Here is a 27,260-nt window from a genome sequence, read left to right on the forward strand (position 1 = left end):
AATAATTTGTTGTTTAAATTCTTTAATAAACAATAAATTGAATCTAATAATTAATTTTTAATAAACTTGAACTATATTTGATTGGAATAATTTTTTCAAGTACAATAATATGGAAAATTGATGTTTCAAACAGTGAGTTTAATAATAGCTAATCAGCTTTGCAAGTGCGGTTATAATAGGATCAAAGTTGGAAAATTCGAAATTAATCGCGGCTTGATTAAATCATTTGTTGGCTTTTGCTCTGGAATAAAAAAATAAATAAAATATTTTTTTTGCAATTATCAAAAAAATATATTGAAAATTATTAAATACTTACATAAGAGAAATGCAGTTTTGAAACTCATCCTCGTGAATGGCATGCACGTGTTATGCCTGTAACATACAACAATAAAAAAAAAAAGTGAGAGAATATAAATCAATCAACTTTTGTCAAAAATTCAACAAAAACTCGAGAAATAATTACACGGGCTATTAAAAAGAACACTCGTTACTGTCTCACCAAACACTCTATAACATTTTTTTTTAATATGATTTTTTGCGACAATTTTCAAAACAAGAAATAGAACAAGTAAATTAAGTAATTTTTATTTTAAAAAAATTAAAAAGTTTTTTTTATAAAAATAATTATCTAAATTATTTTTCTTTTCTAATTTTATTTTTTCTACATTTCAAATTATTATAAATAAATTTATACTAAATTATTTTCAAAATATCAAAATCTTTGCACCCAGAAAAAGATTTCTTTGACAAATTTTTCTTTGATACAAAGAAAATGTATTTCAAACAAATTATGTTTGATGCAAAAAAAATTATCTTTGTTTCGAAAAAAAAAATTTTATTTGATTCAAATAAATGTTTCTTTGATTTAATGTCCAAATTTCTTTGAAAGAAAACAAGTCAAAGAAATTGGTTTCTTCAAATAAATCTTTTCTCTGGATGTGTAGAGAAAACAATATTAAATTAATTTTTTTTTTTTATACGAATTGACAATCTTTTGCACACTATTTGACGTGAGAAGATGATGATACTATCCTCTACAGGTCCATTACATTTTTCTTCTCTTATATGTTAGATTGTGAGAGAATAACGTTTTTGTCTCTTGAGATTACTATTTAAGTACCGTGGTAAAAGCGTGAGAAAACAAGAATTGTCAGTGTTGTTCCCAACATATCAAAATTCAAATTAAAAGAAAATCAATCTACTATATATAGACATTATTTGAAAATTTTATTTATTATTACATGTGGACATTTACACATATTTTTTATAAAAATTTACATATTTAATTATGCATAATACTATGCAATCCATAATTGTATAATTCTTCATAATATTAATATTTCTATTGTATTATTTTGATTGACGCACCATTAGATTATTACATTCCTATATGACTATATTAATATTTCAATATTTATTTCGAATATTTTTTCTATTATAAAATTTTTGGCTTTTTGCAAATAAAAATTTTTAAGTAAATGAAAAATATTAATTAAAAATAAAAAAAAAAATATTTATTTTAATAATTGAAACTGACATGAAATATATAAAAAAAAAAAAAAATAGATTTTACAGGAATGAAAATACTGCAATTGATATGTTTGATGAACGTAAATACTGGTTTATCAAATAAACATTCAAACGAGTATTTTTTTGCTTTATTTAAAATTTACTGTTAAATAAAAGCAAATTTAAATAATTTTTAATTCAATTGAAGCTTTTTAATTTCGCGAGTTTAAAGGGAGATGAAGCTTTCGAATGATTTATACGATTTAAAGAGCATTTAAAGGACATTAATTTGAATGTATTTTTTTATTTAGAGATAGTTTTTCGATAGCGTTACATATATCCAAGTGACTTATCATTGCTGCCATCTCATCAGATTTAAAAATGATAAGGCGTGAGATAGAAAGTTGAGTCATTATCCAATGAAGGTGAAAAGTCAGGGCGATAATTTGCTGGGTCTTATACCTTTAAACTAGTTTTTCAAACGGGGTGTTTGGAGAAAGTATGAGTATATTACAATATTACATAGATGTTGACGTGTAAGTGGTCTTCGACGATCATTATATTATATATATATATATGTTTTATAAAGATATAATTATTCCAACCATTTAAACTATTGCTTCCATAATCATAATTTAACACTAAAAGTGTAAAAATTAATATAAAAATGTCTTTCTCATAAAAAAAAGAAAATATTAAGATAAATAAAAATACGAGTAATAAACTAATATAAACAGATAAAATATAACCGATTAATAAAACTATAATAGTATATAATAAAATAAAAAAAATAGTCAATAAAAGATAGGAATAATTTATATAAAGTATGAAAGTAGAAAATAATTCTCAAATATCATCGAAAGTTGGCATTATAAGAACAAATGATTAACATCTAATGACGGAGAGAAGAGAATAAAACCGACGACGCTTTTAATCAGGTGAAAGTACGCCATTATAATAATGCTCATCGCAAAATCTTTCAGTGAATTTTTTTAACAAAAAAAAAATTAAGATTCAGCACGGATTATATTCGACGATTATATCCGGAAGCTTCTGGCATGATGGTGTCAATAAATCATGTCTATATCGGTAAATGCCGATGACATTGGCTTCTCCCATTCAATAATGCACTTGAATACGATTTTCATCTTAAAAAAAGAAAATTCCTTTTCCATATGAAAATTTATCAAGAATTCCATAAATAATGTCGCAAGATAAAATTTATAATTGCCAATAAATATAAATGAAGCTATATAATAAATAAAATACCAAAAATGGTTATCAAATGAATCTCTGATTTAAAGAAAATAAAAAAAGAAAATGAAGATTTTGAAGAAAATTGCAATGGTTCTTCATCCAATTTTGTGATTTTGCACTAGTATATATATATATATAGGTACTGTGTAGTGGTATTCATTAAATGAGCATGCACTCGTGAACGTATACGGAAAGGTCTTCTACCTTCGCCTTTCTAAAACAGCCAAGTACTCGATCCTGAATCATCCGTTCCATCTGCTGGTTGGAATTCTCGAGTACGATACGAACTCGGTTAAATATTGGGCAATAGAGCGGCTAGACTGTCTCTCTGATGTGGCCGCAACACGCTCTAGAAGGCTATATATATGAAATTAATTCAAATTAACCGATTCTACATATAACACCAATAAAATGCATTCTTACAATTGAAAAATTCAGTGACAAAATATATTTTCAGGAAATAAATTTCCACAGAGTTTTACAATACAATATTTTTCATGATTAATGCAAACACCCACGTATTTATATATCTACGATGACAAAAGTCGGAAATGATTTCAAAATCATATTTTAAATTCTCTTCTCTATTGATGTTTTCATTGTTGCTTCAAGAAATGGAATTTTTAAACAAATGAAGAATTAAATATTTTAACAAAAATTGCACTGGAAAAAAATTTATTTGATTCATTACTTATTTTATCAAATAAATATTTATTTAATTATTATTTGAGTCAATTAAATTGTAATTTGTTGCAAATACTGAAATATTATTTGGTTTTGTGCAGAAGCAACACAAGTCTGTAAATCAAAAATTATTCAAGAAGCCGTGCAGAAATTTTGTCAGGGCCCATATCGGGGCCGGATCAGGGTGTGAAACGCCGCGCCTAATGTGGCCCTGATTAGGAAATCCACATTTTCTGGTCGCCCTGATTTGGCTCTGATCAGATGTGGCGTTTCATTCCCTACTAGAGCCCTGGTAGGGCAAATTTTTGTTCTTCATACAAGAATTTTTATCAATTCAAAAATTAAATAAAATTTTTTACTCTTGTACTGTTTCTGCAGAAAACGAAATGAAAAACACAAAAAATGGAATAAAATAAATGTATTATCACAATTTTTTTAAATTTGTTCTGACATGGTGATAGGGACCTTACGATAAAATAAATTTTAGGTTATGTTCAGCGATAGTTATACATTAATTTTATTTTTAATTATGTAAAATCAAAATCAGTTTTTATTGTATATTTTGGATCAAAGACAAATATCAGTGATTTGTATTAAGAAGTATCACAGAAAATTATAACGTATTAAAATAAGCTGCAACGCTTATTATTTTAATCCAATTTTGCTTATTTTAATACCAAAATAGATTAAAATAAGCAAAATTGGATTAAAATAATAAGTGTTGCAGCTTATTTTAATGCCTTTTAATTTTCTCTGATTTTATATATTTTCACTCCAAAAATTATAAACATAACCTAAAATTTTTTTTACCTTAGCGTCCCTTCAACTATAAAGTAGTGATTTTCGAAAAAAAAATGCGGATTTGTGTTGTTTCTGCACAAATTCAATTTATTTAATTCAAATAAAAATTATTTCGTCCAAGTAAATATTTATTTAAAGTCGAGTAATTTATTTGAATCAAATACATTTTTTAAACGAAGAAATAAAAAATAAAATTGAAGAATTTAAAGAAATTAATAAATAAAAAATTAAATAATAATAAAAAAAAACTAATAAAAACTTAATTTCATGTAATTTATAAAAGATATAATTATATATATCGTAATTTTAGATAATTTATACCTGAATGGGTAATCAATCTGTCAATAAAGCTAATCAACGTGTGTTTGAAATTGGCGCAGTTCTATAAAGCATTAGTACTGTGAATACCAATACAATATTGAAATGAAATATCAGTGATTAGTTATTAAATTTAGTAAATAAACTATAGAGAATTCCGTCAGAGAATAAAATCAGTGAATCATAGCATAATTCTATTTTCCCGTAGGATATATTACAATAAAGGAAAACTTGATTTTGACAGGTGCTATTATAACCTTGATAAAGAAAGTTCTTATTTACATTTTGATTATATATTCATAATCTTTAATTTGATTTGGAAAAAAAAAATTCAATACGTAAGGAAAAATTAATTTTTAGTAAAAATAGCAGTTACATTTACTGCGCATTTATTAATTTATCTGATTGAGGCAAAAACTATGTTATTTCAACTAATTATTAGTTATCCATTGATATAATAGCAGTTGTTTTGAAAATAGCTATTTTTTTGTGTTGTACATTTCCAAATTTCCTTCTAGAAATCAATTTTCCAGTTTCACTTTTGAAACTAAAAGAGAAAATTGATTATGCGTGTATATGTATATATATATTGAAACTATAATAAAGTAAAAAGAGAGGAAGATGTTCCGAGGAGCTATTCATCACGAATGTTTTAAAGTTTGATCTTATGGTGAAGACTAACTGTTTGACTGGAAGGCGATTTACCTTCTTATTCGTTTCCCTTCTTTCCGTAAATGTCAGGAGACTCTCGACTAAAATGCAACGTGTATAATAGAAGAGTCGTGTTTCATCTCGTTATATTCTTTATAGCTTTCATATATAGTACATAAGATTTTAAAAAAAATCTTTTTTTGTCCACAAAATTTTTATATCGAGCATATATGTAAAAAAAATTAAAATACGACTCTTTCATTGTAATTAACGTATGTGGAATCAGATTTTAATGAATTTTTTTTATTTTTATCATTTTTTGAAGGGTACGACCCCGCGAGTTATTATTTATTAAGTTGTATCGTTTCGCTCATCATCTTTTAAGCGTGAGAAACGAGTTTCACTTTCTTTCAATTTATAAATTTATGCAGGTCGTGGTCTTTCACACAAAGATGATGGCTTTCGCAGTTTTACGTAAAATAGTTGCAAATCAGAAATTACAGAACGACATCAAAAAAAACAAGAGAAGGGCGTTTGAAATTTTTTTTTTATAAAAATAGAAATGGGGGTTTCGTTGTCTTTTTTTTTTTTTTTTGATAAGTTTTTATTTCTATTCACCTTTTTTTTATACACACGAATAAACTACAAAGAGAGAATTATTAGATAATAGCAAAAATAGAATACAATAAATAACAAATAAAACCTTTGAAAATTCATTTTTAAAAATAAAAAACAAACTTTTTTTTAAAATATTTCTTTTTTATCAAATAAATTGCATTTTTTCTTTTTAATTGAAATTCTATAATATGAAAATGTGATTTCGAATATTTTGAAATCTGAGAAGCTGTTAGAATAATCTGCATTTGTATCAAGTATTTTATGAGAGATAGAACGCTAATAGTGATAAAATTCCATTAAGAAATTTCCACTTTATCTCATGGGTCAAGAGTTTCGTAATTACTGCGCTGATATTGTATTATAATTGGATTGGGATTACCTGCGCGCAAATTATTGCCAGATGAAAGAAATGTAATATCATTGACATTGAATTTTTGTATTTTATTTCTTTAAATTTTTCTTATATTAATAAATTTTTCACAAAATTTAAATTCTTGAGAGACAAAAGAATAAATTGATCTTTAAATCCGTCACTTTAGGTAAATTTCATCCTCTACAAAACAGTCACGATTATAGAGTCATTATTAGAGAGAATTTCTGCAACGAAATTTTTCATTCTAAGGACACTTGATCATTATTTTAATCTTCTGAACTCTATATAATCAATGTGAAAAAAAATTTATTCTTCTTTTGAAATTAAAAAAGTTTGTTTCCTCGTTATAATCATTAATTCTACAAATTACACTACACTTGTTAAAATTTTAATTGACTATTTCTTTAAACAAATCACAATGAATTTTGTAACACATATTTTTCTGTGTTATTATAAATTTTGTTGAAAATTTGTTCATTATTTATAATTACTCTCATATTATTTTACAGTATAAACAATATTAATGAATCAAAATTGGGATTCATTTAAAAATTTGTTTCTTTAAAATAAAATAAATTATTAAATAAATCATTAAAATAAATATCATTAAAATCTATAAATATTTACTATAATGAAAATGAATTATTAATTTGAGAACAGATAATTATTAGAATAGGTAGGAAATATCGACAACAATAAATCAATTCGTGGCTAATGGAGGAAATTTGATCTGAATTAGCAGAAGCTCATTACGATCTACACGCTATTAAATTCGCACCTCTAATTCGAGTAATCCTGTAATACATGATTGGGAAGGTCTTAAGTGCAAAGCACTATATTCAAAACAAGTTACACAGTACATGCTGGCGCACAATTATTCCTGCATTGCCACTGAAATTTACACAAGTCTCATAACTGAGGGAACTATAACGATAGGAGCCTCGTTTATACATAATTAGCATAATTTCGTCATTTGAATATTTGATTCTTAAGACATTTCCTCCTATATTGGAAAACTATTACTCATTTGCCAAATTTCAATTATATACTAAAATACCAAAAATTCATTTTGGAAGTATAGAAATACCAAAAAATGGAATAGCTAATTTTGGAATATTTCTAACTTTAATAATATGAAATAATTTGTTTGGCATTACGAAGATATGTTTATGTTCATTTCATAGAGGAAACATATTTTACGTGACTTGTGTGCATTCATATTATGTCAGTGTGTGTGTGTAAATCTCTTTTACAGAAGCTACCCATAAGATAATGTGCGCATACCTTTAACTCCTCCATCAGGGAGAAAGTGACGTGCAATCAGGAATAATAGTTATGCTTATAATGTCCACCATATAGTTCTGGCATTTAGCATTTATGTTTCACATGTTAAAATGTCAATTTCTAGGGAAAAGAAAAAGAAGAAGCAGTAGTAGTAGTAGTAGCAACTTGGAAGGATTACAATGGAATTGAAGATTTTAATGAGTTATGTAATGTTTGTTTGAATTACGTTATAACAAGTTTTTCGATCTTTGAATGGAAAGTGATAAGCATGAAAATTACCATCAAGAATTTCTTAATTTTCAAACTTGTGTTACATCAAAATTCATTTCTGAAAAAAAAAATTGGAAAAATATATATAAATCGTTTAATATATCACCAAGAGCTAATTAGCTCGAGTATACTTGAATTATCGAAAAAGCAATAGGAAAATTTATGGTGTTGCCTCTATGAGTAAATCAATGGTTTATGTATAATATGACCAATGTTGGACCGGAGAAAACATAACCAAAAACGGAGGTTTGGGGGAAAATTCATACACGTTTATGACTGTACGGATGGACAAAAACATCCGGATCGTTATATGAGAGAATAACAATAACACAGCGACCAAGCGAAACTTTAACGATCGAGGAACATTCGAAATTTATATATATAATCGACAGAAAAGTACCTCTCATATAAAGTCCTTAGAAAGCCTTGTTAAACTTTCTCAAATATGTGAATTATTACAAGCCTCGTAAAGTTAGAGGACAATTTCCCGTCGACGTATGGCAAACAACGAGAGGCGTCACTACTGTGATAAACAACCTAATAAGGCACACATAAATTCTCCAATTATAAATACTTTTTTGAATAGTAAATTTTTATTTTTCGGAGTATTTTAATTCAATTTTTTTTGGGAGTAGATAAACTTTTGTGAAAAGTTAAAGAATGGAAATAAGATACAGCAAAGTATTTTTATAGAGGTGCAAGGAAACTACACTCTTTTGTGCCTGTTTGATACACGTACATGTTGTAAAAAGTGTAATTTTATTGGCCCATATGCTGGTCTGGAAAAATCGAGGCATACTATATATATACACACACACAACTGAAAGCATTGAAGAAATTGAATTTCAAGACTCGCAACATAGACCATAAGTTCCGCAAGTCACATTTCATATACCGGTGCGCTTTTCAGACAAGCGCCAATTTTTTTTTTTTTTTTCAAAAGAAGAGAGAAATAAACGTATCGACTGTATATCAAACTCGCAAATTGCAACCGCAACAATAACACCATATCTTCTCTATATCATTTTTTCATTGAATTACATTTTTTTGAAAAATTAATTAAAAAGTTAACTACACAGAAAATTAAAAGGCATTAAAATAAGCTGCAACGCTTCTTATTTTAATCCAATTTTTCTTATTTTAATACCAAAATGGATTAAAATAAGCAAAATTGGATAAAAATAATAAGCGTTACAGCTTATTTTAATGCCTTTTAATTTTCTGTGTATTTAATAAATATTCATTTCGATATTAAAATGAATTTTTTTTTTTTGGGAAAATAATGAAAATTTGAAGAATTTAATATTTTTATATAGTGTGTGCAAACTACAAAGGACGTTTGTAAAAAGTCATTAGTGATAATTGAAAAATTTTCCTTCGATATAAATTCTCTGCTCTATTTTCTTTTTTATATTTTTCGCTGAGGAGAAATTCACAAAGGTGCATTTTGTGTGTGAGTAACGAAACTTTGACTTCGCAAGCAGTTTATACCCTATATATACTACACACTTGTTTCCTCCCCATATTCTCTCTCTCTTTCCAACTTCTTTCTTTCTTTCATTCTTTCTTTTCTTTTCTTTCTTTTTTCCACTTGTTGGAAAATTGCACCTGCTACAACAATTCTGTGTGTGTGATTCTCTGAATGCACATGAGTTCATTTTCGACAACGCGAATTTCCGATATCGGAATTAAACTTAATTCCTTGAATTTCAACTATCTCCGCTCGGGAAATTACTAAATTTATCGTCTAAAGCTGATTTCCATTATACAACTGCACACTAATTTCAAATCAATTACTTTTTAGCAAGAAGGCATGTTTTCTGAAAATTTCTACTTTATATTACCTACTGTATGCGAATCAGGAATGCATAATTATTCCATAGAAATTTATTATATTGTTCAATTATATGATCGAATTTTATAAGACGGAATTTTCATTGAAGCCGAGGGGGAATTTATTAGTAAAAAAAAGTGACTTCTTATTACCATTATTAGATTATTATAACACTTATTATTAATTTACAACAATGAAAAAAAATTATTTGATTCAAATACACAGAAAAAAAAAATTTATTTGATTCAAATACTCGATTACTTGACTATTATCAAATAAATATATTTACTTAAACCAAATATTTTTTTTTAAGAACATTATTTTTCATTTGAAAAAATTGCTAATTGAAGAAAAATAGAATTACATGAAAAATTTAGTTATAAAAGTTCGATATAATTTTTCAAATATTTTACAGTAATTAAAATTTTCATAATTAAAAGACTTGAAGAAATCTGCTATAAAAAAAAAGTTTTCTTTTCTGTTATAACTTGAATTCGTCTGCTTCTTCTTCTTTTTTTTTAAAAAAAAAGGTCTACTTTTTATTGGTCGACAGAATAGCGTTTCTAAGTGTGCGGGCAAATGTCGTGAAGGAAAAAGATGATATTTGCATAATATGGGAATCGCTCGTTGAGAGGGCAAAGAGCCATTGTTCTTATTCGTCTATGCGCGTTAGATTAGTATGTGAGAAAGATTCTTGGGGCGGAAGAACATCATAATAATTACGTTCCTGTTCGCCACGTCTCTCGCTGCTTAAGCAACACTTCGTTTTCAGTCTCAAGGGAACAACACTCACTTTTTTTTTCTCTTTTCTTTTTTGTTCTTTCTTTGCCTTCGCTTCTTCATTTCGTCCACACATATATATATATATATATATATAGTAGCTTCTTCTTGAATTGGCCTCGTCGAACGACTACTTCCGGCGCTTCACCGGAAGGTTACGAGCTCACTAGAAAACTAGCTCACTAATTTCTTCTACGGCTGACACACGATCAAACTCTTATATACTTTTTCCTCAATAACAAATCCACAGAAAATCTTATCAAACTTGTAGAACACGTACTTGGAAAAGTCAATGTTTCACTGGTGTGTCAGTATATCAGGCCAAATGCTGTGTCATCTTTTTGTATTATTTGATTTATTAATGATCTTTATAAGTTGCGGCCAAAGATTTCAGAATTCATTGAAATTTTAGAGAAAAATAACGATGCTGAAGTATATACGCAACATTTATGATAAACGTTTTGCAAAGAAATAATTTTTTAGAATGAAAAATTCTATAATTTTTTGCCTGAAAAATATTTGGTTGCTATGATAACGGTTTTTATGGTTACGGTTTTTATGATAACGGTTGTCATAGAAACGGTTGCTATGATAACGGTTGTTATGGAAATGGTTGCTATGGTAACAGTTGCTATGATAAAGGTTACTATAATAACGGTTGTCAAGGAAATGGTTGCTATGGAAACGGTTGCTATGATAACGGTTTTCATGGAAACGGTTGCTCTGGTAACTGTTACTATGATAACGGTTGCTATGGTAACAGTTGCTATGATAATGGTTGCTATAGTAACGGTTGCTATAATAACGGTTGTCAAGGAAATGGTTGCTCTGATAACTGTTGCTATGATAACGGTTGCTATGGTTATGGTTTTTATGATAACGGTTGTCATGGAAACGGTTGCTATGATAACGGTTGCTATGGTTATGGTTTTTATGATAACAGTTGTTATGGAAATAGTTGTCATGGAAACGGTTGCTATAATAACGTTTGTCAAGGAAATGGTTGCTATGGAAACGGTTGCTATGATAACAGTTGCTATGATAACGGTTGCTATGGTAACGGTTTTTATGATAACGGTTGTCATGGAAACGGTTGTTATGGAAATGGTTGTTATGGAAACGGTTGCTATGGTAACAGTTGATATGAAAACGGTTGCTGTAGTAACGGTTGTTATGATAACGGTTGCTATGGTAACAGTTGTTATGATAACAGTTGCTAAGGTTACGGTTTTTATGATAACGGTTGTTATGGAAATAGTTATCATGGAAACGGTTGCTATGATAGTTGCTATGGTTACGGTTTTTATGATAACGGTTGTCGTGGAAACGGTTGTTATGGAAATGGTTGTTATGGAAACGGTTGCTATGGTAATAGTTGCTATGAAAACGGTTGCTGTAGTAACGGTTGTTATGGAAATGGTTGTTATGGAAATGGTTGTTATGGAAACGGTTGCTATGGTAACAGTTGATATGAAAACGGTTGCTGTAGTAACGGTTGTTATGATAACGGTTGCTATGGTAACAGTTGTTATGATAACAGTTGCTATGGTTACGGTTTTTATGATAACGGTTGTTATGGAAATAGTTATCATGGAAACGGTTGCTATGGTAACAGTTGCTATGATAACGGTTGCTATAGTAACGGTTGTTATAATAACGGTTGCTATAATAACGGTTGTCAAGGAAATGGTTGCTATGGAAACGGTTGCTTTGATAACGGTTGCTATGGTAACAGTTGCTCTGATAACGGTTGCTATGGTTACGGTTTTTATGATAACGGTTGCTATGGTAACAATTGTGATGGAAACAGTTGCTATGGTAACTGTTACCATGGCACCCGATTTCGGGCCTAAGCCACGAAACCCTAAAAACCTAGTCTCATTTTTTGCTGCAGTTAAAAATAATTTAACAAAAAATTGTCTCTCAATAAATAGTTCGCCTCTATAAAAAAAAATTTATTTGATTTAAATGATTACTTGATTATAAAATAAATATTTACTTGAACTAAATAATTTTGATTTGATAATAGTAGATTCATTATTTGAATGAAATAAAATTTATTCTATTAATCTTGTTTGTCGTGTAAAATAAAATATTGACCCAGTTTTTTTTTTTTTTTATATATTGAAGTAGAGTACATTTTTGCTCCATTGTATTCGTAACAAGTAGTTTTAATCAAATACAAGTGAGTCGCCTCATGGGAGAGTTTGAAAATCTAAATAAAAATAATGTTTGATCCACTTGTGATAAATAGAAAATTCAGGAAGTGAAACCATGTGGGAATCAGTTTGAATATTCCCTTTCCAATTGAGCAACGAGACTCTCTCACCTTGCATCAATCACTTCATTAAGAATCAATGACGTTTGCGTTCATCATGAATGACACATGTGTCGAATCTGGACCAGTGACCTTTTGATAAATATATAAAGCACTTTTTTTTTGTTTTAAAAAAAAAGGAATATAAAATCCAAAGTTAATTGCGTCACTATATATATATATATATATATAGAAAGAGGAGCTGAAAACCAAATTCGAAAATACAAGGTAGCTAAAAATTGAGAGTACGCGTAATTTCAGCAGAGTTTCAATTATCTCCTTTTGTGAAAGCTCTCTTTTATAGTGAATAATTCAACTTTGTGATGGTACTTGTGTTCGATGTTGTCACGTATATAAAAGGGAATAAAATCAGAGGGCTACGTATATATATATATTTGAAAATAGTATAGACAGTTTAAAAAAGGTCGTTCAATAATATTCTTCTCATTCTGATGAAATCGATTATATATGACTTGTGTCATATTTTTTTCTGTCTGGTTATTATTCTTTATTTTTGTCGTTCGATTGCTTTTGCGCCAAATGAAGCACAAGGAATTGATAAGAAACGGGTCATGTCAGATTTTACAACTCGAAAGAGAAATACCGTTTTCTTTTGTTCTCGAAAAATTGTCAAAAAATCTAGAACACATTTCATGTGATATTTTTTTTAAAAAATTAATTCCGAGTGAAAAAAATTGTATTGAAAATATTTTGATTGCATAAATTAATATGAATGAAATTATAAAAGAAAAAGAAAAAATTTTGTGTAAGAATTGTAATTACATTGAAGTTAATTGAATGCAAAAAAAAAGTTTTGAAGTTTCGAGCCTTTCTCAATGATATTTAAAGAGAAAAGTCATTGCTAGCGTGGGTACACATTTGATTTATCTTGTTTGAGATTTTTTTTTTCTACGTGAAGATATACTTGACTTGTCCCCTACAGCATATGTTACATGCTACATGTTAGATGAAATTTTTTAAATTCAGTTTGAACATCACGAAGACATCTGAGAGAATCTTCAAATACAATACTATTATCCTCCATCAAAGATGATGCATGTCACTTGAAGCGTCGAACATTTTATAATATACACGTGAGAATTTAAATGTTTTGTTACGAAAAAGAAAAGAATTCTTTTTTGATTCTATCATAGTCTTGAGTTACGAAATTTTAATATTAGTCATATTAAATTTTTGTAAATGAATGGTTTACAGAAACTTTCTTGAATTTTTTTTTTTTTTTTAAGCTATAATGATGATAAAAAGTATGATTGAAATTTCCGGGTTTTTTCGGTACTAAAATCATTAAGAAAAAAAGAATATTTATCGTAAATGAAAATTCTACAAAAATTTGGTATTTTTGTTATTTTTTTTTCTACTTAAACATAACTCTTTTATTCAATTCATAATTAACAACTCTGTTCATTAAAACTGAAAAAAAATTTTAACAATGCAAAATTTTTAAATAATTGACAATGCAAAATTTCAACAATGTATATAGTCAGGAAAATATTAACAATCATGTTTTTATTAAAACAATACAATTTTACAAAACAAATAACATTTATTGAAACTTTTATTAAAAAATAATAATGATATAAAAAAAGTTATAACATTCATTCAAACTTTTATAGAAATTTATTATTGAAAAATAAAAAAATAATGGAAAAATATTATATAGAATTACATATAAAATAAAGAAATTTTTTTTAGTTAAATTCAGGAAAATTCAAAACAGTAGTAATTGAAATTTTAAATGTCCACAAATTGAGAAACGTATAAAATAATTGAGACGATAAAGAGTGTAAGATAAAAAGTCAGAACTGCAATTCGATTTGATCTAACTAAGCAAAACGTAAATGGCAATTAATCATCAGATTAACGGTCCTATGTCCTGACAAGAACTTTCGATATCGACTCCATACGTTATACCACACTAATTTCCTCATAGTTCTCTAATTTAATTCAATCCCTAATTGCTGAATTTAACTTTGAATAATAATAATAATAATAATAATAATAATAATAATATTTTTTACATAATAATATTACAATATGAATATCTTTATAATATTAGAAAACAATATTATAATTATATAATATTATTTATATAATAATTATTATTATTATTATTTTATTTAAAAGAATTTTAATTTAACAGAATTCTCATTCAATCGAATTTTATGTCATTCAAATTTTTAAATGACTGAATTTCCAATTCACTGAATTTTAATTTGTCCGAATTTTTATTTGTAAGAATTTTAATTTGTCCGAATTTTTATTTGTACGAATTTTAATTTGTCCGAACTTTTATTTGTTCGAATTTTAATTTGTCCGAATTTTTATTTATACGAATTTTAATTTGTCCGAATTTTTATTTGTACGAATTTTAATTTGTCCTAATTTTTATTTGTACGAATTTTTAAGACACCAATTTTTTATTTATCCAAAATTACAAACGGCCGAACAAAAAATCGACATTAATATTTCGGCGCTATTTTTCTGTCGATTGTTAGTTCGGACATTTGTAATTTCGGACAAATGAAAATTCGGTGTCTTTAAAATTAAATTAATTTAATTCAAATTAAAACATATTATGGAGAATTAAATTTTTTTGGTTAGTCTATAATAAAATTTTTTTTTAAATTTAATGTTTACTTTAATAAAACAAAATCGAATATTTATAAGAGAGTACTTTTGCAAAGTACTACACTAAAAAGTGTAATAAGTTCTCTATATATATATACACAGTCTCTACAATATAAAACGAACGATAAATAAAATATCGTCGCATTACAGAAAAAAGTGAGTGGACTCAAAGTTAAAAACTAATTTAAAGTTAAGACCGTTTGTGCACGTTGAAATGGAAATGTATATATATTTTTTTTTTTTGCAAAGAATATGGGGGGTACTCTTTTACATTTTATTACTTTTAGCTTTAATTTTACTCAATATTGTACTTTAAGTTTATATATATGTATATATTTCTAAAGTTTCAATTTTTAAGTAAAAGAATGCTTATATTTAACTTGGAATTTTTAATATTTGAATTCAATGAAAGGATTATATCTCTTTTGTATCATTATTCTCGCGAACAAAAGAATATACATTCATTAGGGTAATATTGTACTTGTAATGAATAGACGTACATGCTTTTGTTATAGATTTTTTTAAAAAATTTAATATAGAAATTTTTTTATCATTTGGTTAATTGAATTAGATTTTGTTTTTTCAATATTTGTATAGTGAAAATAATTTTTTTCCAAAATATTTTCTACTTTTTATGAAAAATTTTGTTTTTTTATCAAATTTCCTTTTTTGAAGGAAATTTTTGCTTTTGTGAATATTAAAGCTGAATTTTTTTTTTTTTTTGTTTGATCTCGACTATATAAAGGAAATTTTGATTGATATAATTTTTGATATTGTGCAAGTAATATGTTATAAATTGATAAAGAAATAGAGATATTACTCGTAAAATATAAATAAAGTTTCTCGCAAATTGTTCAAGGAGTCATATAAGGTACTCTAATGCCTCGTTGAGTGTACTTGAAATAATTTCTATTTTTTTCATTTATACATTTACCGCCGAAATATAAATAACTACAATATAACTTTTTTATCCATATTTCGATAAACACTTGTAGTGATTGAAAATATTCTCAAAAACAGGAAAAAAATGAAATTTTTTTTACAATATTTATTTATTTCAAAATATTTAAAAAAAATTTATTTTAGTAATAAATATTTTTTGATAAATTATTGAATTATTTATTATTCGAATTAGAAAGAGATATTTAATTAACAAAGAAAGAATCCTCATTTGAAAATGTTCAGTTTATTTATAAAAACTTTTAAGTGGCTTTCAAAATTCTAAAAAAAAAAAACTCATTATCAATGCGGTAATAAACTTGAAAAACACAATTTTCGCAATGCAAATCGATTATTTCAATTATCCAATCTCATACTCATCATACACACTTTAGCAAATACAAAACGACATACAATACATTATATCGTTACGGTACATTGCGGCGATGATTTGGAATGAAAGTGCTATACAATTTACAACACACTCACACACACCAAGTGTAAATACAGTGAAAATTTATTCAAGCATAGAAAATTCTTTAATATTTATTTTTATATATTACCAAATTACATACAAAATTATATCTCAACTGCGATTTTTGATTGCGGTCTTATATGAAAGAATTAAAATTATATTGAAAAAAAAATTTTATTGCATAAATTAAAAATTTTTCCTTTTTACGAGAAAGAAAAATATTTGTTTATTTATTTTTTTTTTTGAAAGGATATTTTCCAATGTTTTTTTAATTTAGAGTAAATATTTGTTCAATATGTATATTGAGAGAAAAAGAGAAATGAATATTCTATTTTATATACAATAAAAAATACGAATTTACTTGCAAATTCTCTTTTTTATTAGATATAAAGCCCATTACGATTGAAAAGTGTATACGTGAATCAAGGATGTAGGAATTTTTTTGATGACTTACCAACTCGATCACTCGTTTCCACGAGATTCTTCTCGTGGATTTCAACCGCTCTATTCAGATTCGATCTTTCTGAATTTGATGGCACTTGATATCTGTAAAAAAAAAATCCGAAAATCTTATTTAAAGAATTTCATATAAATTCAATATTATATTTTTCCCATAATAATAAAAATATAAAAAAAATATACTTAATAATAAAATAATAAAATTAAAAATTTTAAAGTTGAAATAAAAAAAAAAAATTTTGATTACACACTCAGAGAAATGGTATATTTGTCTCCGAGCCTACTAACTCATTTATTTGTTGCAAATATATTTTATTTCATTGAAATAAAAAATTTATTTGAGCCGAAGAAAAATTTATTTCTGACAAATAAAATTTTTATTTACGCCAAATAAATAAGTTAGTAGGCTCTGAGGCAAATATACGTTTATTTAACTCAAATATATTTTATTTGGTTCAAATAAATCATTTCTCTGGGTGCACAAAGATTAATTAAATATTTATTTCTATATGACGCTGAAGTTACCAACAAACGAATTTTTCGTTTTCAGATTAGTTTAAAGGCCAAGAACCAATTTTTTAAAATTGAAACTTCTTTATTTTGGTCCCAAATACATTCCTAAATAATAAAAATCCTCAACCAAGGCAGGGAAGTATTAAATCTTAAAAAAAAAATTATTTTCCTCAATTCAATGTTGGTAACTTCAGTGTCATATTTCTATTTCTTTTTTTGCCTGGAAAATTAAATTTTGCTATTTTTTTTATTAATATAATAAAAGAATTTATGAGAGCAATATTTTTTTTATAACTTTTTAGACGTGAAAAATATGAGGCACACACATTCAAGCTATAGTAATAATTAGTTTTGACGTATAGTTTTATTCCCAAATGAAAAGTAATTGTATATTTTTCTCGCCAACACTCCAGAAGGGAGCTTTTGGCTATATATATATATATAGAAGTGAATTAGCATGGATTAAATTCGGTCATCCGGATTATTGTGTATATCGTTTGGACTTGCGAGGGAAATAAAGCATTTTCCACAGCAGCGAGTGGTGAAAAGTTTTCTCTAAAGTTTAAATTACACAGGAGCATAATTAACTTGAATCGTTTGAAATAAAGTTTCATGTAGTAAGACTTTCCAGCTTTGATTGGATTCTAGAATTGATAAAGAATTTAGACTCCTCTTTTTTTTTTTTTTTTTTTTCTCAAAAGGAAATATATTTTTATTTCAATAATTGGAAAATTATAGTAAAATACGATTTGAATTATTATAGTAATTAATGTCGTACATTTCATTGAAAGAGAAAAAGTTTTTACTAGTCAATGAAAAATTGTATATTTTTAAAGTTAAAGAAAAATAAAATTTGAATGTAGTTTTAGGTAGACATTTTTCAATCTAAAAGGATGAGAATATAGGTCGAGTTTCTGTTCAAAGAATATCAATGATTTTCTCTGCGTGCATTTTACCGAATCAAAATGCTTTTATTTATCAGAACATTGCGAGAGGTATTAAATAGAAATAAATATTTCGCATGCAAAATAATACATCGAGAATTATATTTCCATAAATATATGTAAAAGTTTAATTAATTTGTTTTAAAACAAAGATTTAAAATAGAAACAAAAAAATTGAAAAAAAAAAAATGTAAATATATGCGGAAAATTCGACTGTTAATTGAAATTTATTACTCAATATGATTACGTGAACAATATGTGGTAAGAAAATAAAAATTTTTTAATTTCACATTTATGAATGCGTATATGAGAGAAGTTCTTTTTTTTTTTGTTGTTGAGCTCTTGATAACGGTGAAACAATGGAAGTTGCCCGAGGAATGTACAATTTCATCAAAAAAGACTTGATGTATGTAACAACATTTGTATGTTCGCAAAGCTGCATAAATAATCTCTTGTATCATGCTAATTTAGCTGTTATTTTTCAACTAGCCAACAGGTATATTCTAGTACACTCTGATGCTCGATTACATCTCTTATGTGGTACACTTTCAAAACTTATTTACAATAGCCTACTGAAAATTAAATAAAACAATAATAATTTTATTCGAATTTTAAATATACGAATAACACTCTTGATTTCTTCTCTCGATACAAATATAATAAAGAAACAAAAATATGAAAACAAAGATTAAAATGAAGAAATTTTATTATTTTATGTATAAAATTGAGAATTTTATTTATTGTAATAAATGTATGGAAAATATATTTATTATAGATCCATTTTTATGGTTGGCGTGTACTATATTTTTAAAATTTTAATTTATGGTTGAACACATCCATATTTTCAAAAATTCACATGAGTTTATGGTTGACAGATTCATATTTTAAAATTTCCCATAGAATTTTATGGTTAACACATCCATATTTAAAAATTTTCTATTACAGTTTATGGCTGACACATCCATTTCTATGGTTGTCACATCCATATTTTGAAATTTACCATAGGAGTTTATGGTTGACACATCCACATTTAAAAATTTTTCCATTTCTATGGTTGTCATATCCATATTTAAATTTTCCTATAGAAGTTTATACACTTATATTTTATATTTTTCCATAGTATGGCCGACACATCCATTTCTATGGTTGGCACATCCATATTTTGAAAATTACCATAGGAGTTTATACATTTATATTTTATATTTTTCCATAGTATGGCCGACACATCCATTTCTATGGTTGGCACATCCATATTTTGAAAATTACCATAGGAGTTTATGGTTGACACATCCACATTTAAAAATTTTTTCATTTTTATGGTTGTCATATCCTTATTTAAATTTTCCTATAGAAGTTTGTACAACCATATTTTATATTTTTCCATAGTATGGCCGACACATCCATTTCTATGGTTGGCACATCCATATTTAAATTTTCCGATAGAAGTTTATACATTTATATTTTATATTTTTCCATAGTATGGCCGACACATCCATTTCTATAGTTGGCACATCCATATTTTGAAAATTACCATAGGAGTTTATGGTTGACACATCCACAGTTAAAAATTTTTCCATTTCTATGGTTGTCACATCCATATTTAAATTTTCCTATAGAAGTTTATACATCCATATTTTAAATTTTTCCATAGTATGTCCGACACATCCATTTCTATGGTTGGCACATCCATATTTTGAAAATTACCGCAGGAGTTTATGGTTGACACATTCATTTCTATGATAGTCACATCCATATTTTGAAATTTACCATAGAAGTTTATGGTTGACACATCCACATTCAAAAATTTTTTCCATTTTTATGGTTGTCACATCCATATTTAAATTTTCCTACAGAATTTTATGGTTGACACGGACATATTTTGAAAAAATTTCCACAGAAGTTTATGGTTAACAAATCCATGTGTACAATTTTTCCATTACAGTTTATGGTTGACACATCCATTTCTATGGTGGACACATCACTTCTATATTTTGAAATATTAATTCTAAAATATAAATGTATCAACCATAAACATTTTTTTTTACTTCTCTTGTCAGGTGATACATTAAATATTTTTTTTTTCTAATAAAAAAAATTGTTTACACTCTAAAGAAATAATTCTTCTTGAAAAAAAGACATAAAACTTGTCGAAAGGAACACAAAAGTATAGTTTTCTCAATAGATTATTTTTGGCTAATATATATATATATATATATATATAAAAGTTTGTTGGAATTGATTTGCGATAACGATAATGATGACGTTAAGAAGGAGGTTTTTCTTTATGGTAGAGGAGTCGACGATAGTTATCTTTTCTCTTTTAAAATCGTTCTGCCCTACTGTCGTATTTTTCTTTTGCGGGGACTGTAACCGTATCGCACATTGGAAACCGTTTTTCTCTCGACTCTTATCCGAACCTGTCCTCTTTATCGTTCCTATGGCTTTGCTATAGTTGTGCAGAAATCTCATACGAAATTAAGATGAAGTAGACACTTTTTTTTTTACTTCCGCGAATGAAAGCAAAAATTATCTTAATTTGATCTATCAAATTTTTTGATATTCAAATCTTATTGTAATTTACGATTTTTTTTAAAAAGGGTTTATCAATTTTTTTTTTATTAAATTGAAAAAAAAAAAAATTTATTTATTGGTATACTTTTGAAAAATATTTTTTAATAACTTGAATATTTTTTTTTATAAATATTTATTTTAAGTAAATATTTTTAAAAATACATTTTTTTATAAAATATATTTATTTTCAGTAAATATTGTTAAAAATATTTTTTTTAAAAGGGTTTTTAAAAATGTTTTTTAAAATGTTTATTTTCATTATAATGGAAAAAAATTGCAAAATACGATGTATTTTCTTTATTTTTTTTAGAAAATAAATAAACGTCGGAATGCTAATGAGGCAGTTTTTTCCTATCTCTTTTTTTTTATAAATGAAGGGGGGTAAAACCACGAAATAACAATTTTTTTTCTTCCATAACACACACAAAAGGAAATACCGCGCACTAAAAGACTGAAAATTGTCACTACGTTCTTATTTGGTGTAAAAATATCATCATATAATGGAAGATAAATCTACCTACAGTGTATATATATATATAAACTATTTCGTCAGAAAATTACGGTTATTCTTGCATAATCTAATCTAAAATAAATTTCAACTATTATTTAAGACTGCAATCTTCATTTTGTTTCAATTTTAAAATGAGTTTATATATTTTTCTGCATTCCTTTATAAGCTTCTGTAAATAGATTTTAAATTCTTGTTTGTGAATATTTCAGATAATAATTTTTTTAAATATATATTTTTTTTTATATCTAAAAAAATACCAATAATAATAAATTTATACTAAATAATTTAGATAGTTTTTTTAAAATTGATTTTACACTCATAGAAAAGATATATTTAGGGAAACAAATTTTTATCTTGAACAGCGATATGTTTCTCTAGAATAGCAAAAACTTTCGCTGTTTTATAGTAAAACATATTACACCCAGAGAAATGATATATTTGTCTCACAGCCTAATAAATATTTATTTGATTCAAATAAATTTTCATTGGATTTAAATAAATTTTCATTTGATTTATATAAATTTTCATTTGATTTAATTAAAAAATTTTATTTACGCTAAAGAAATAGGCTAGTAGGCTGTGAGACAATAATACGTTTATTTAAATGAAATATATTATATTTGGTTCAAATAAAACATTTTTCTGGGTGTACTGTTCCAAATAAAGATTCTTTTTTGTCTTAGATACAAATAAATATTTATTTTTGGCAAATAAATTTTATATTTGATTTAAATAAAAATTTTATTAATGCCAATATTTTTATTTAAATAAATGGCTCTGAGACAAATATAAGTTTATTTAATTCAAATATATATTATATTTGATTTGAATAAAACATTTCTCTGGATAAAGAAAATTAAAATAATAATTTTTACGATTTATTTTAAAAAAAGTAAAATATGAAGTGAAAGGATAAAAAATGTTTTTTTTTTTGGAATTAAAAAAATAGATTTTCTATATATATGATATTTAATGCGCTTGAAATAGTGCAGAAGCGATTACATTATATATATATATCCCTACTCCTACTATTATAGTCGTCTTTCCATTGACTCAAATCAGATTGCAGGTTTTCCGTGAAGATAGTCGACGTAATTCGCATAAGCGAACGGCGTTCGCCATTCACTTATATATATCCACTTCTATATAGAGATTTGTGTTGCACATGCAGATTAAAGAAGTTCAAGGATCTTTTCATCGTTACTGAGATTAATCCCCACTACGAATTTCATTCACATGTACACATTCAAGGGCCTTTATATATATATAAATGCATACGGGTAATCTTCGATATAAAATATATATAATACCTTCTTATAAATATATATATATATATATGTATATATATGAGAATGTAAAAAATTTCAATCCTTTATATATTAAAACGAGAAGAATCCTAAACTTTACAGGAGATGATGGAGAAAATATATCTTTTTTCGATATATTTAATATTTGAGATAGGAAATAGTGTCTTTCAATATATATATATATAGGTCATTAAAATAAATTTTAGGATGAATATAAAAAAATAAATTTCTAAATCAGAATTTTTCTCCCGGTAAAGTGCGAGAAGGTGTATTATATATATAAAAGTAACTTTGCAGATTTAAGTTAGTTTTAATACCATGCGATAACTCGTAAAAGTACTAAACGCAATACGAAATTGCTGCTTAATCCACCTCACATACTCTATGAGAAGAGAGAAATAGAGAGAGAGAAAGTGGAAGTTAAATTGAATTTTGAGAATAAAACGATAGCAAAAATTTGTTGGACACTATTATGCAAATTTTATACGAATCTGAAAATATCAATTTTACCCCTTCTCTGGGGTCACATGTTTATTTCACAAAAATTATTAGTTACACTGAAAAAAAAATTTATTTGATTCAAATACCTGTGTATTTGGTTATTATCAAATAAATATTTACTTGAATCAAATATTTCTTATTTGAATCAAAATATATAATATTTGAATCAAATATTTTAGTATTTGAAGCAAATACCATTTATTTGATTCAAATAAGAAATATTTGATTCAAGTAAATATTTATTTGATAATAACCAAATACACCGGTATTTGAATCAAATAAATTTTTTTTTCAGTGTACATTCAGAAAAATATTTCTTTGAATCAAAAAAGTATTTCTTTTGATTTTAGGGTCAAGGAAAATTTTTCTTCAATTAGAAAAAAATTTATTGAATTTAAAATTTTGTTTAATATAGAGAAATATTTTTTCATTTTCAACCAAATTTGTAAGAATAAAAAAATTTTCTTTTTATAAAATAATAAATTAAAATTTTTGTATCAAATATGAAAATCATAAATTCGAAAACTGACATTTCTAGACAGAGAAAGGAAGAGAGAGAGAATTAAAACAAAAATGAAAGAATTTTTCTTAAAATTTCTTTGTCTAAAGAGAAAGGGGGAAAAAAATGAAATAATAAAAAGAAGAAAAATGAATTTGTGGAAAAAAAATCTCAGTGTCATATGAATGATTAATAAATTGGTTTTAGAAATGACAACAAAACTTTTTGAAAATAGCCAAACTTTGAAAATAATGAAGGATGGAAAATTCATGCAGATGAGTACCAAAAGATAAGAAATTCGCTGCGGCTAAAGGAATATATATAGCTACCATTATATGTAGAAGCCAAGGCATATCCAAAGAGTATTTATGAGAAGCTTTTAAGGAAACTGTATGGTACAAGTTCTTACAAAAAAGCTTCGTGTTTGTTTTTTTACACGTCTCGAACTTTTGGTTATATTTAATGGCGTTAAAAACATTATCATCATAATTTATATATAATTCAGAAAATATTATCTTTGAAATTAATTTTTCTACACCGAGTTAAAATTTCCAAAAATTAAATTTTTAAATAGTTTTTTAAAAAAGTTTATTTTCATTATAAATAAAGTTTTCTTTTTGACAATTTTTGATTTTTTTCTGACAGTTAAATTTTATATATGAAACAAAAAATTGCCATGTTTTAATGGAAACAGTTTTCTACATTTTTATGAACACATAACCCAGTTGTATACATATATAGTTTGACACGAGTTTTTTTTTTTTTCTTTTTTTTATGTGGGTCAAGCGATTCATTTCGTTAAAAGCTATAAATTTCCAACGCTACATATTGCCAGACTCTACTCTTTGGGAAAAATTTTTTAACACTTTTTCTCCTGTAAATATTTAATAAAATTATGTTAAAAATTAAGAAGGAAAAAAAAAGTTGAAAATACAATTATTTTTTTGTATTCAATTTTTAAGAAAAAATTTTTTTTTAAGAGAAAAATATTATTTTAAAAACGCTGTGCGCAAACGAGAATCAAGATATTGCCAAAACGGAAATAAAATGGAACTTGAACCATATTCGAAAAGACTGCATGAAAAATGAATGGTTAGCAATCTGCAGAATATTGATAAGAAATCAATGGGCCCATATTTCAAGAATAGCTCAGCATGAGGCTCATATTTCCAATAAAAAAAAAATTGAGTTTTCAAGATTTTGTTGACTTTTCAAGAAATATGTTGGAAATTTAACTTGGCAATTTTTCTCAATTGTTTTGTTAACATAGACAGGAAATTAATTAGAATTGTTGTAAAAATGTGATAGCTAAAAACAAATCGCTGATTTTTTTTTTATTGTTAGAATAAATGTAAAAAAAAAAATCCAGAAGAACATTCCACATCTTAGAGATTTGTAAAATGGGAATTCATAATTATATTACGCGTGAAGCGTGTGAAATTTTGTCGCCATTGTCAACGAGAGAGAAAGAGAGAGAAAAAGAGAGAATTCGCGAAATAACTCGGTGATTTCTACAATTGGTTTTCGTGTTATAAGTGTGAAAAAAGGAAGTAAGATATCTTGGTATAACGTGTTGCATAATATTCTTCCTTGAATCTTTTTTTTTTTTTATTCTTTTTCTGCCTTTAATATGAAATATATTCACGTAGTGTGATTTAACAATGTACATTGAAAGAAAAATTTATTTAATTCAAATAAATCGGTTACTTTATTATTAATCAAATTTATTTGAATTTTTATTTGAATTAAATAAACTGTATTTGAAATAATTTGTGTATTTCAAACAAATACTATCTCAAATAATAATTATTTTAAATATTTATTTGATATAATAGTCAAGTAACCAATTATTTGAATCAAATAAATTTTTTTTCACTACATATATATTAATATTTTGTATGCAGCATTTCTTCACGTGTAGCATCAATTTGATTTCGAATCCTGCATCGTCACTGAATCTTGATAAAGTGATGCTTGATCGATAATATTGAGAATAGGAGTTTTCCGGACGTGCGACAAATTGGCTTTACTATTTGACATTCTCACCAAGAACTCTTTATAATCTTTATTGATTTTATTTTCACCTTGTTACAACCGGAAAAATTATTTTTTTTGCAGTAGAAAAATAGTTGTCATTTTTTAGCTGATTCTTTTTTTCCTCTTATATTTATTTAAAAAAAAAATTGGTCCTTGTTTTTTTAATTATTTTCTAAAAATAGTTGCTTTGCAATATTTACTCCAAGTAAGCTTCTTTTTTTATTAATTGTTTCGTTTTTTTTTTTTTTTTTTGTTACAAAAAACCTCTTTTGTTGGGTATTTTGTTCTTCATTTTCCCAAAGAAAAGTTTGATTCAATCAGTAAATATACTTTTCTAAAGCAAAAAATATTTTTTCGATACCAAAATATATTTCTTTGCCTCGAAAAATATTTCACAGAAAAATAATACTTTTTACAATTAATAATATTTCAAATTAAATTTAAATTTTCAATTACAATTTGTTAAAATAAATCAAAAATTACAAGTTCACTTTTCACTGAATTAATTGTCTATTTTTTCCTTGAGCGAAAAAAAAGGTAAACCACACTTGCGTTTAAATAAAAAAAAAAATGTTCCATTTTAATAGAAGAAAAGAAAAATGTTTTACAATCTATTTTAAAGTGGAAGAAAATAGAAAAATTTGATTTACAAGGTAGAAGATTTTTTTAAATTTTTATACAAATTTTGAAATAAATTTTTGCAGTGAATTATCAAAAAATTGAAAAATTTTTGTATTATTTTATAAAATTTGAAATTTTCTATGTAATAGGTATTATAAATTTATGTTTTATTATTCGTGTCCAAAAAGTTCAAGTCTATCTCTTGTTAGGGAGCCTCCAACAGTATATTTTATTCACATTATAATCAGGTTGTATTGCGTCTGCTTTATAGTGAGAATAAGTTGTTGGTTTCAGTCAGGATGAGGATATTGCCGCACAATCAGTTGTTTTTCCCAAATCTTTACTTCAAAGGCATTGCAATATATATATATTTTTTTTATTTATAGTTATTTCTTTCAATTAAAAAAAAAATCCCATTTTTAAGAATCATTTAAATTTCAGATTTTATTAATTTATTTTATTGAAACTATCTTTTTTAATTTGTAATTATTGTTTTAATTACAAGGAAAAAAATATTTACCTAAAACAGCGAAAGGTT

General features: G+C 25.8%; 1 protein-coding gene across 3 annotated transcripts in view; it reads right to left on the reverse strand.

Moving 5' to 3' along the window:
• Nucleotides 1–27,260, reverse strand: part of LOC127281996 (putative uncharacterized protein DDB_G0282133) — a 48,671-nt gene that overhangs the window by 18,342 nt on the left and 3,069 nt on the right. For 2 of the 3 annotated variants that reach the window (XM_051306065.1, XM_051306049.1), the window contains exons 2-3: nucleotides 17,214–17,305; nucleotides 317–372 (exon numbers count right to left, since the gene is read on the reverse strand). In XM_051306065.1, the coding sequence (XP_051162022.1) occupies nucleotides 317–359 (43 nt within the window). In that variant the 5' untranslated portion in view covers nucleotides 360–372; nucleotides 17,214–17,305. Of the gene's footprint in view, nucleotides 1–316; nucleotides 373–2,970; nucleotides 3,100–17,213; nucleotides 17,306–27,260 lie in introns of those variants that run through there. The other variant, XM_051306056.1, reaches the window with a different exon arrangement.

This window comes from Leptopilina boulardi, unplaced genomic scaffold (assembly GCF_019393585.1).
Source record: "Leptopilina boulardi isolate dan_hultmark-lab unplaced genomic scaffold, ZJU_Lbou_2.1 LbouV2_114, whole genome shotgun sequence".
NCBI classification, from domain to species: Eukaryota; Metazoa; Arthropoda; class Insecta; order Hymenoptera; family Figitidae; genus Leptopilina; species Leptopilina boulardi.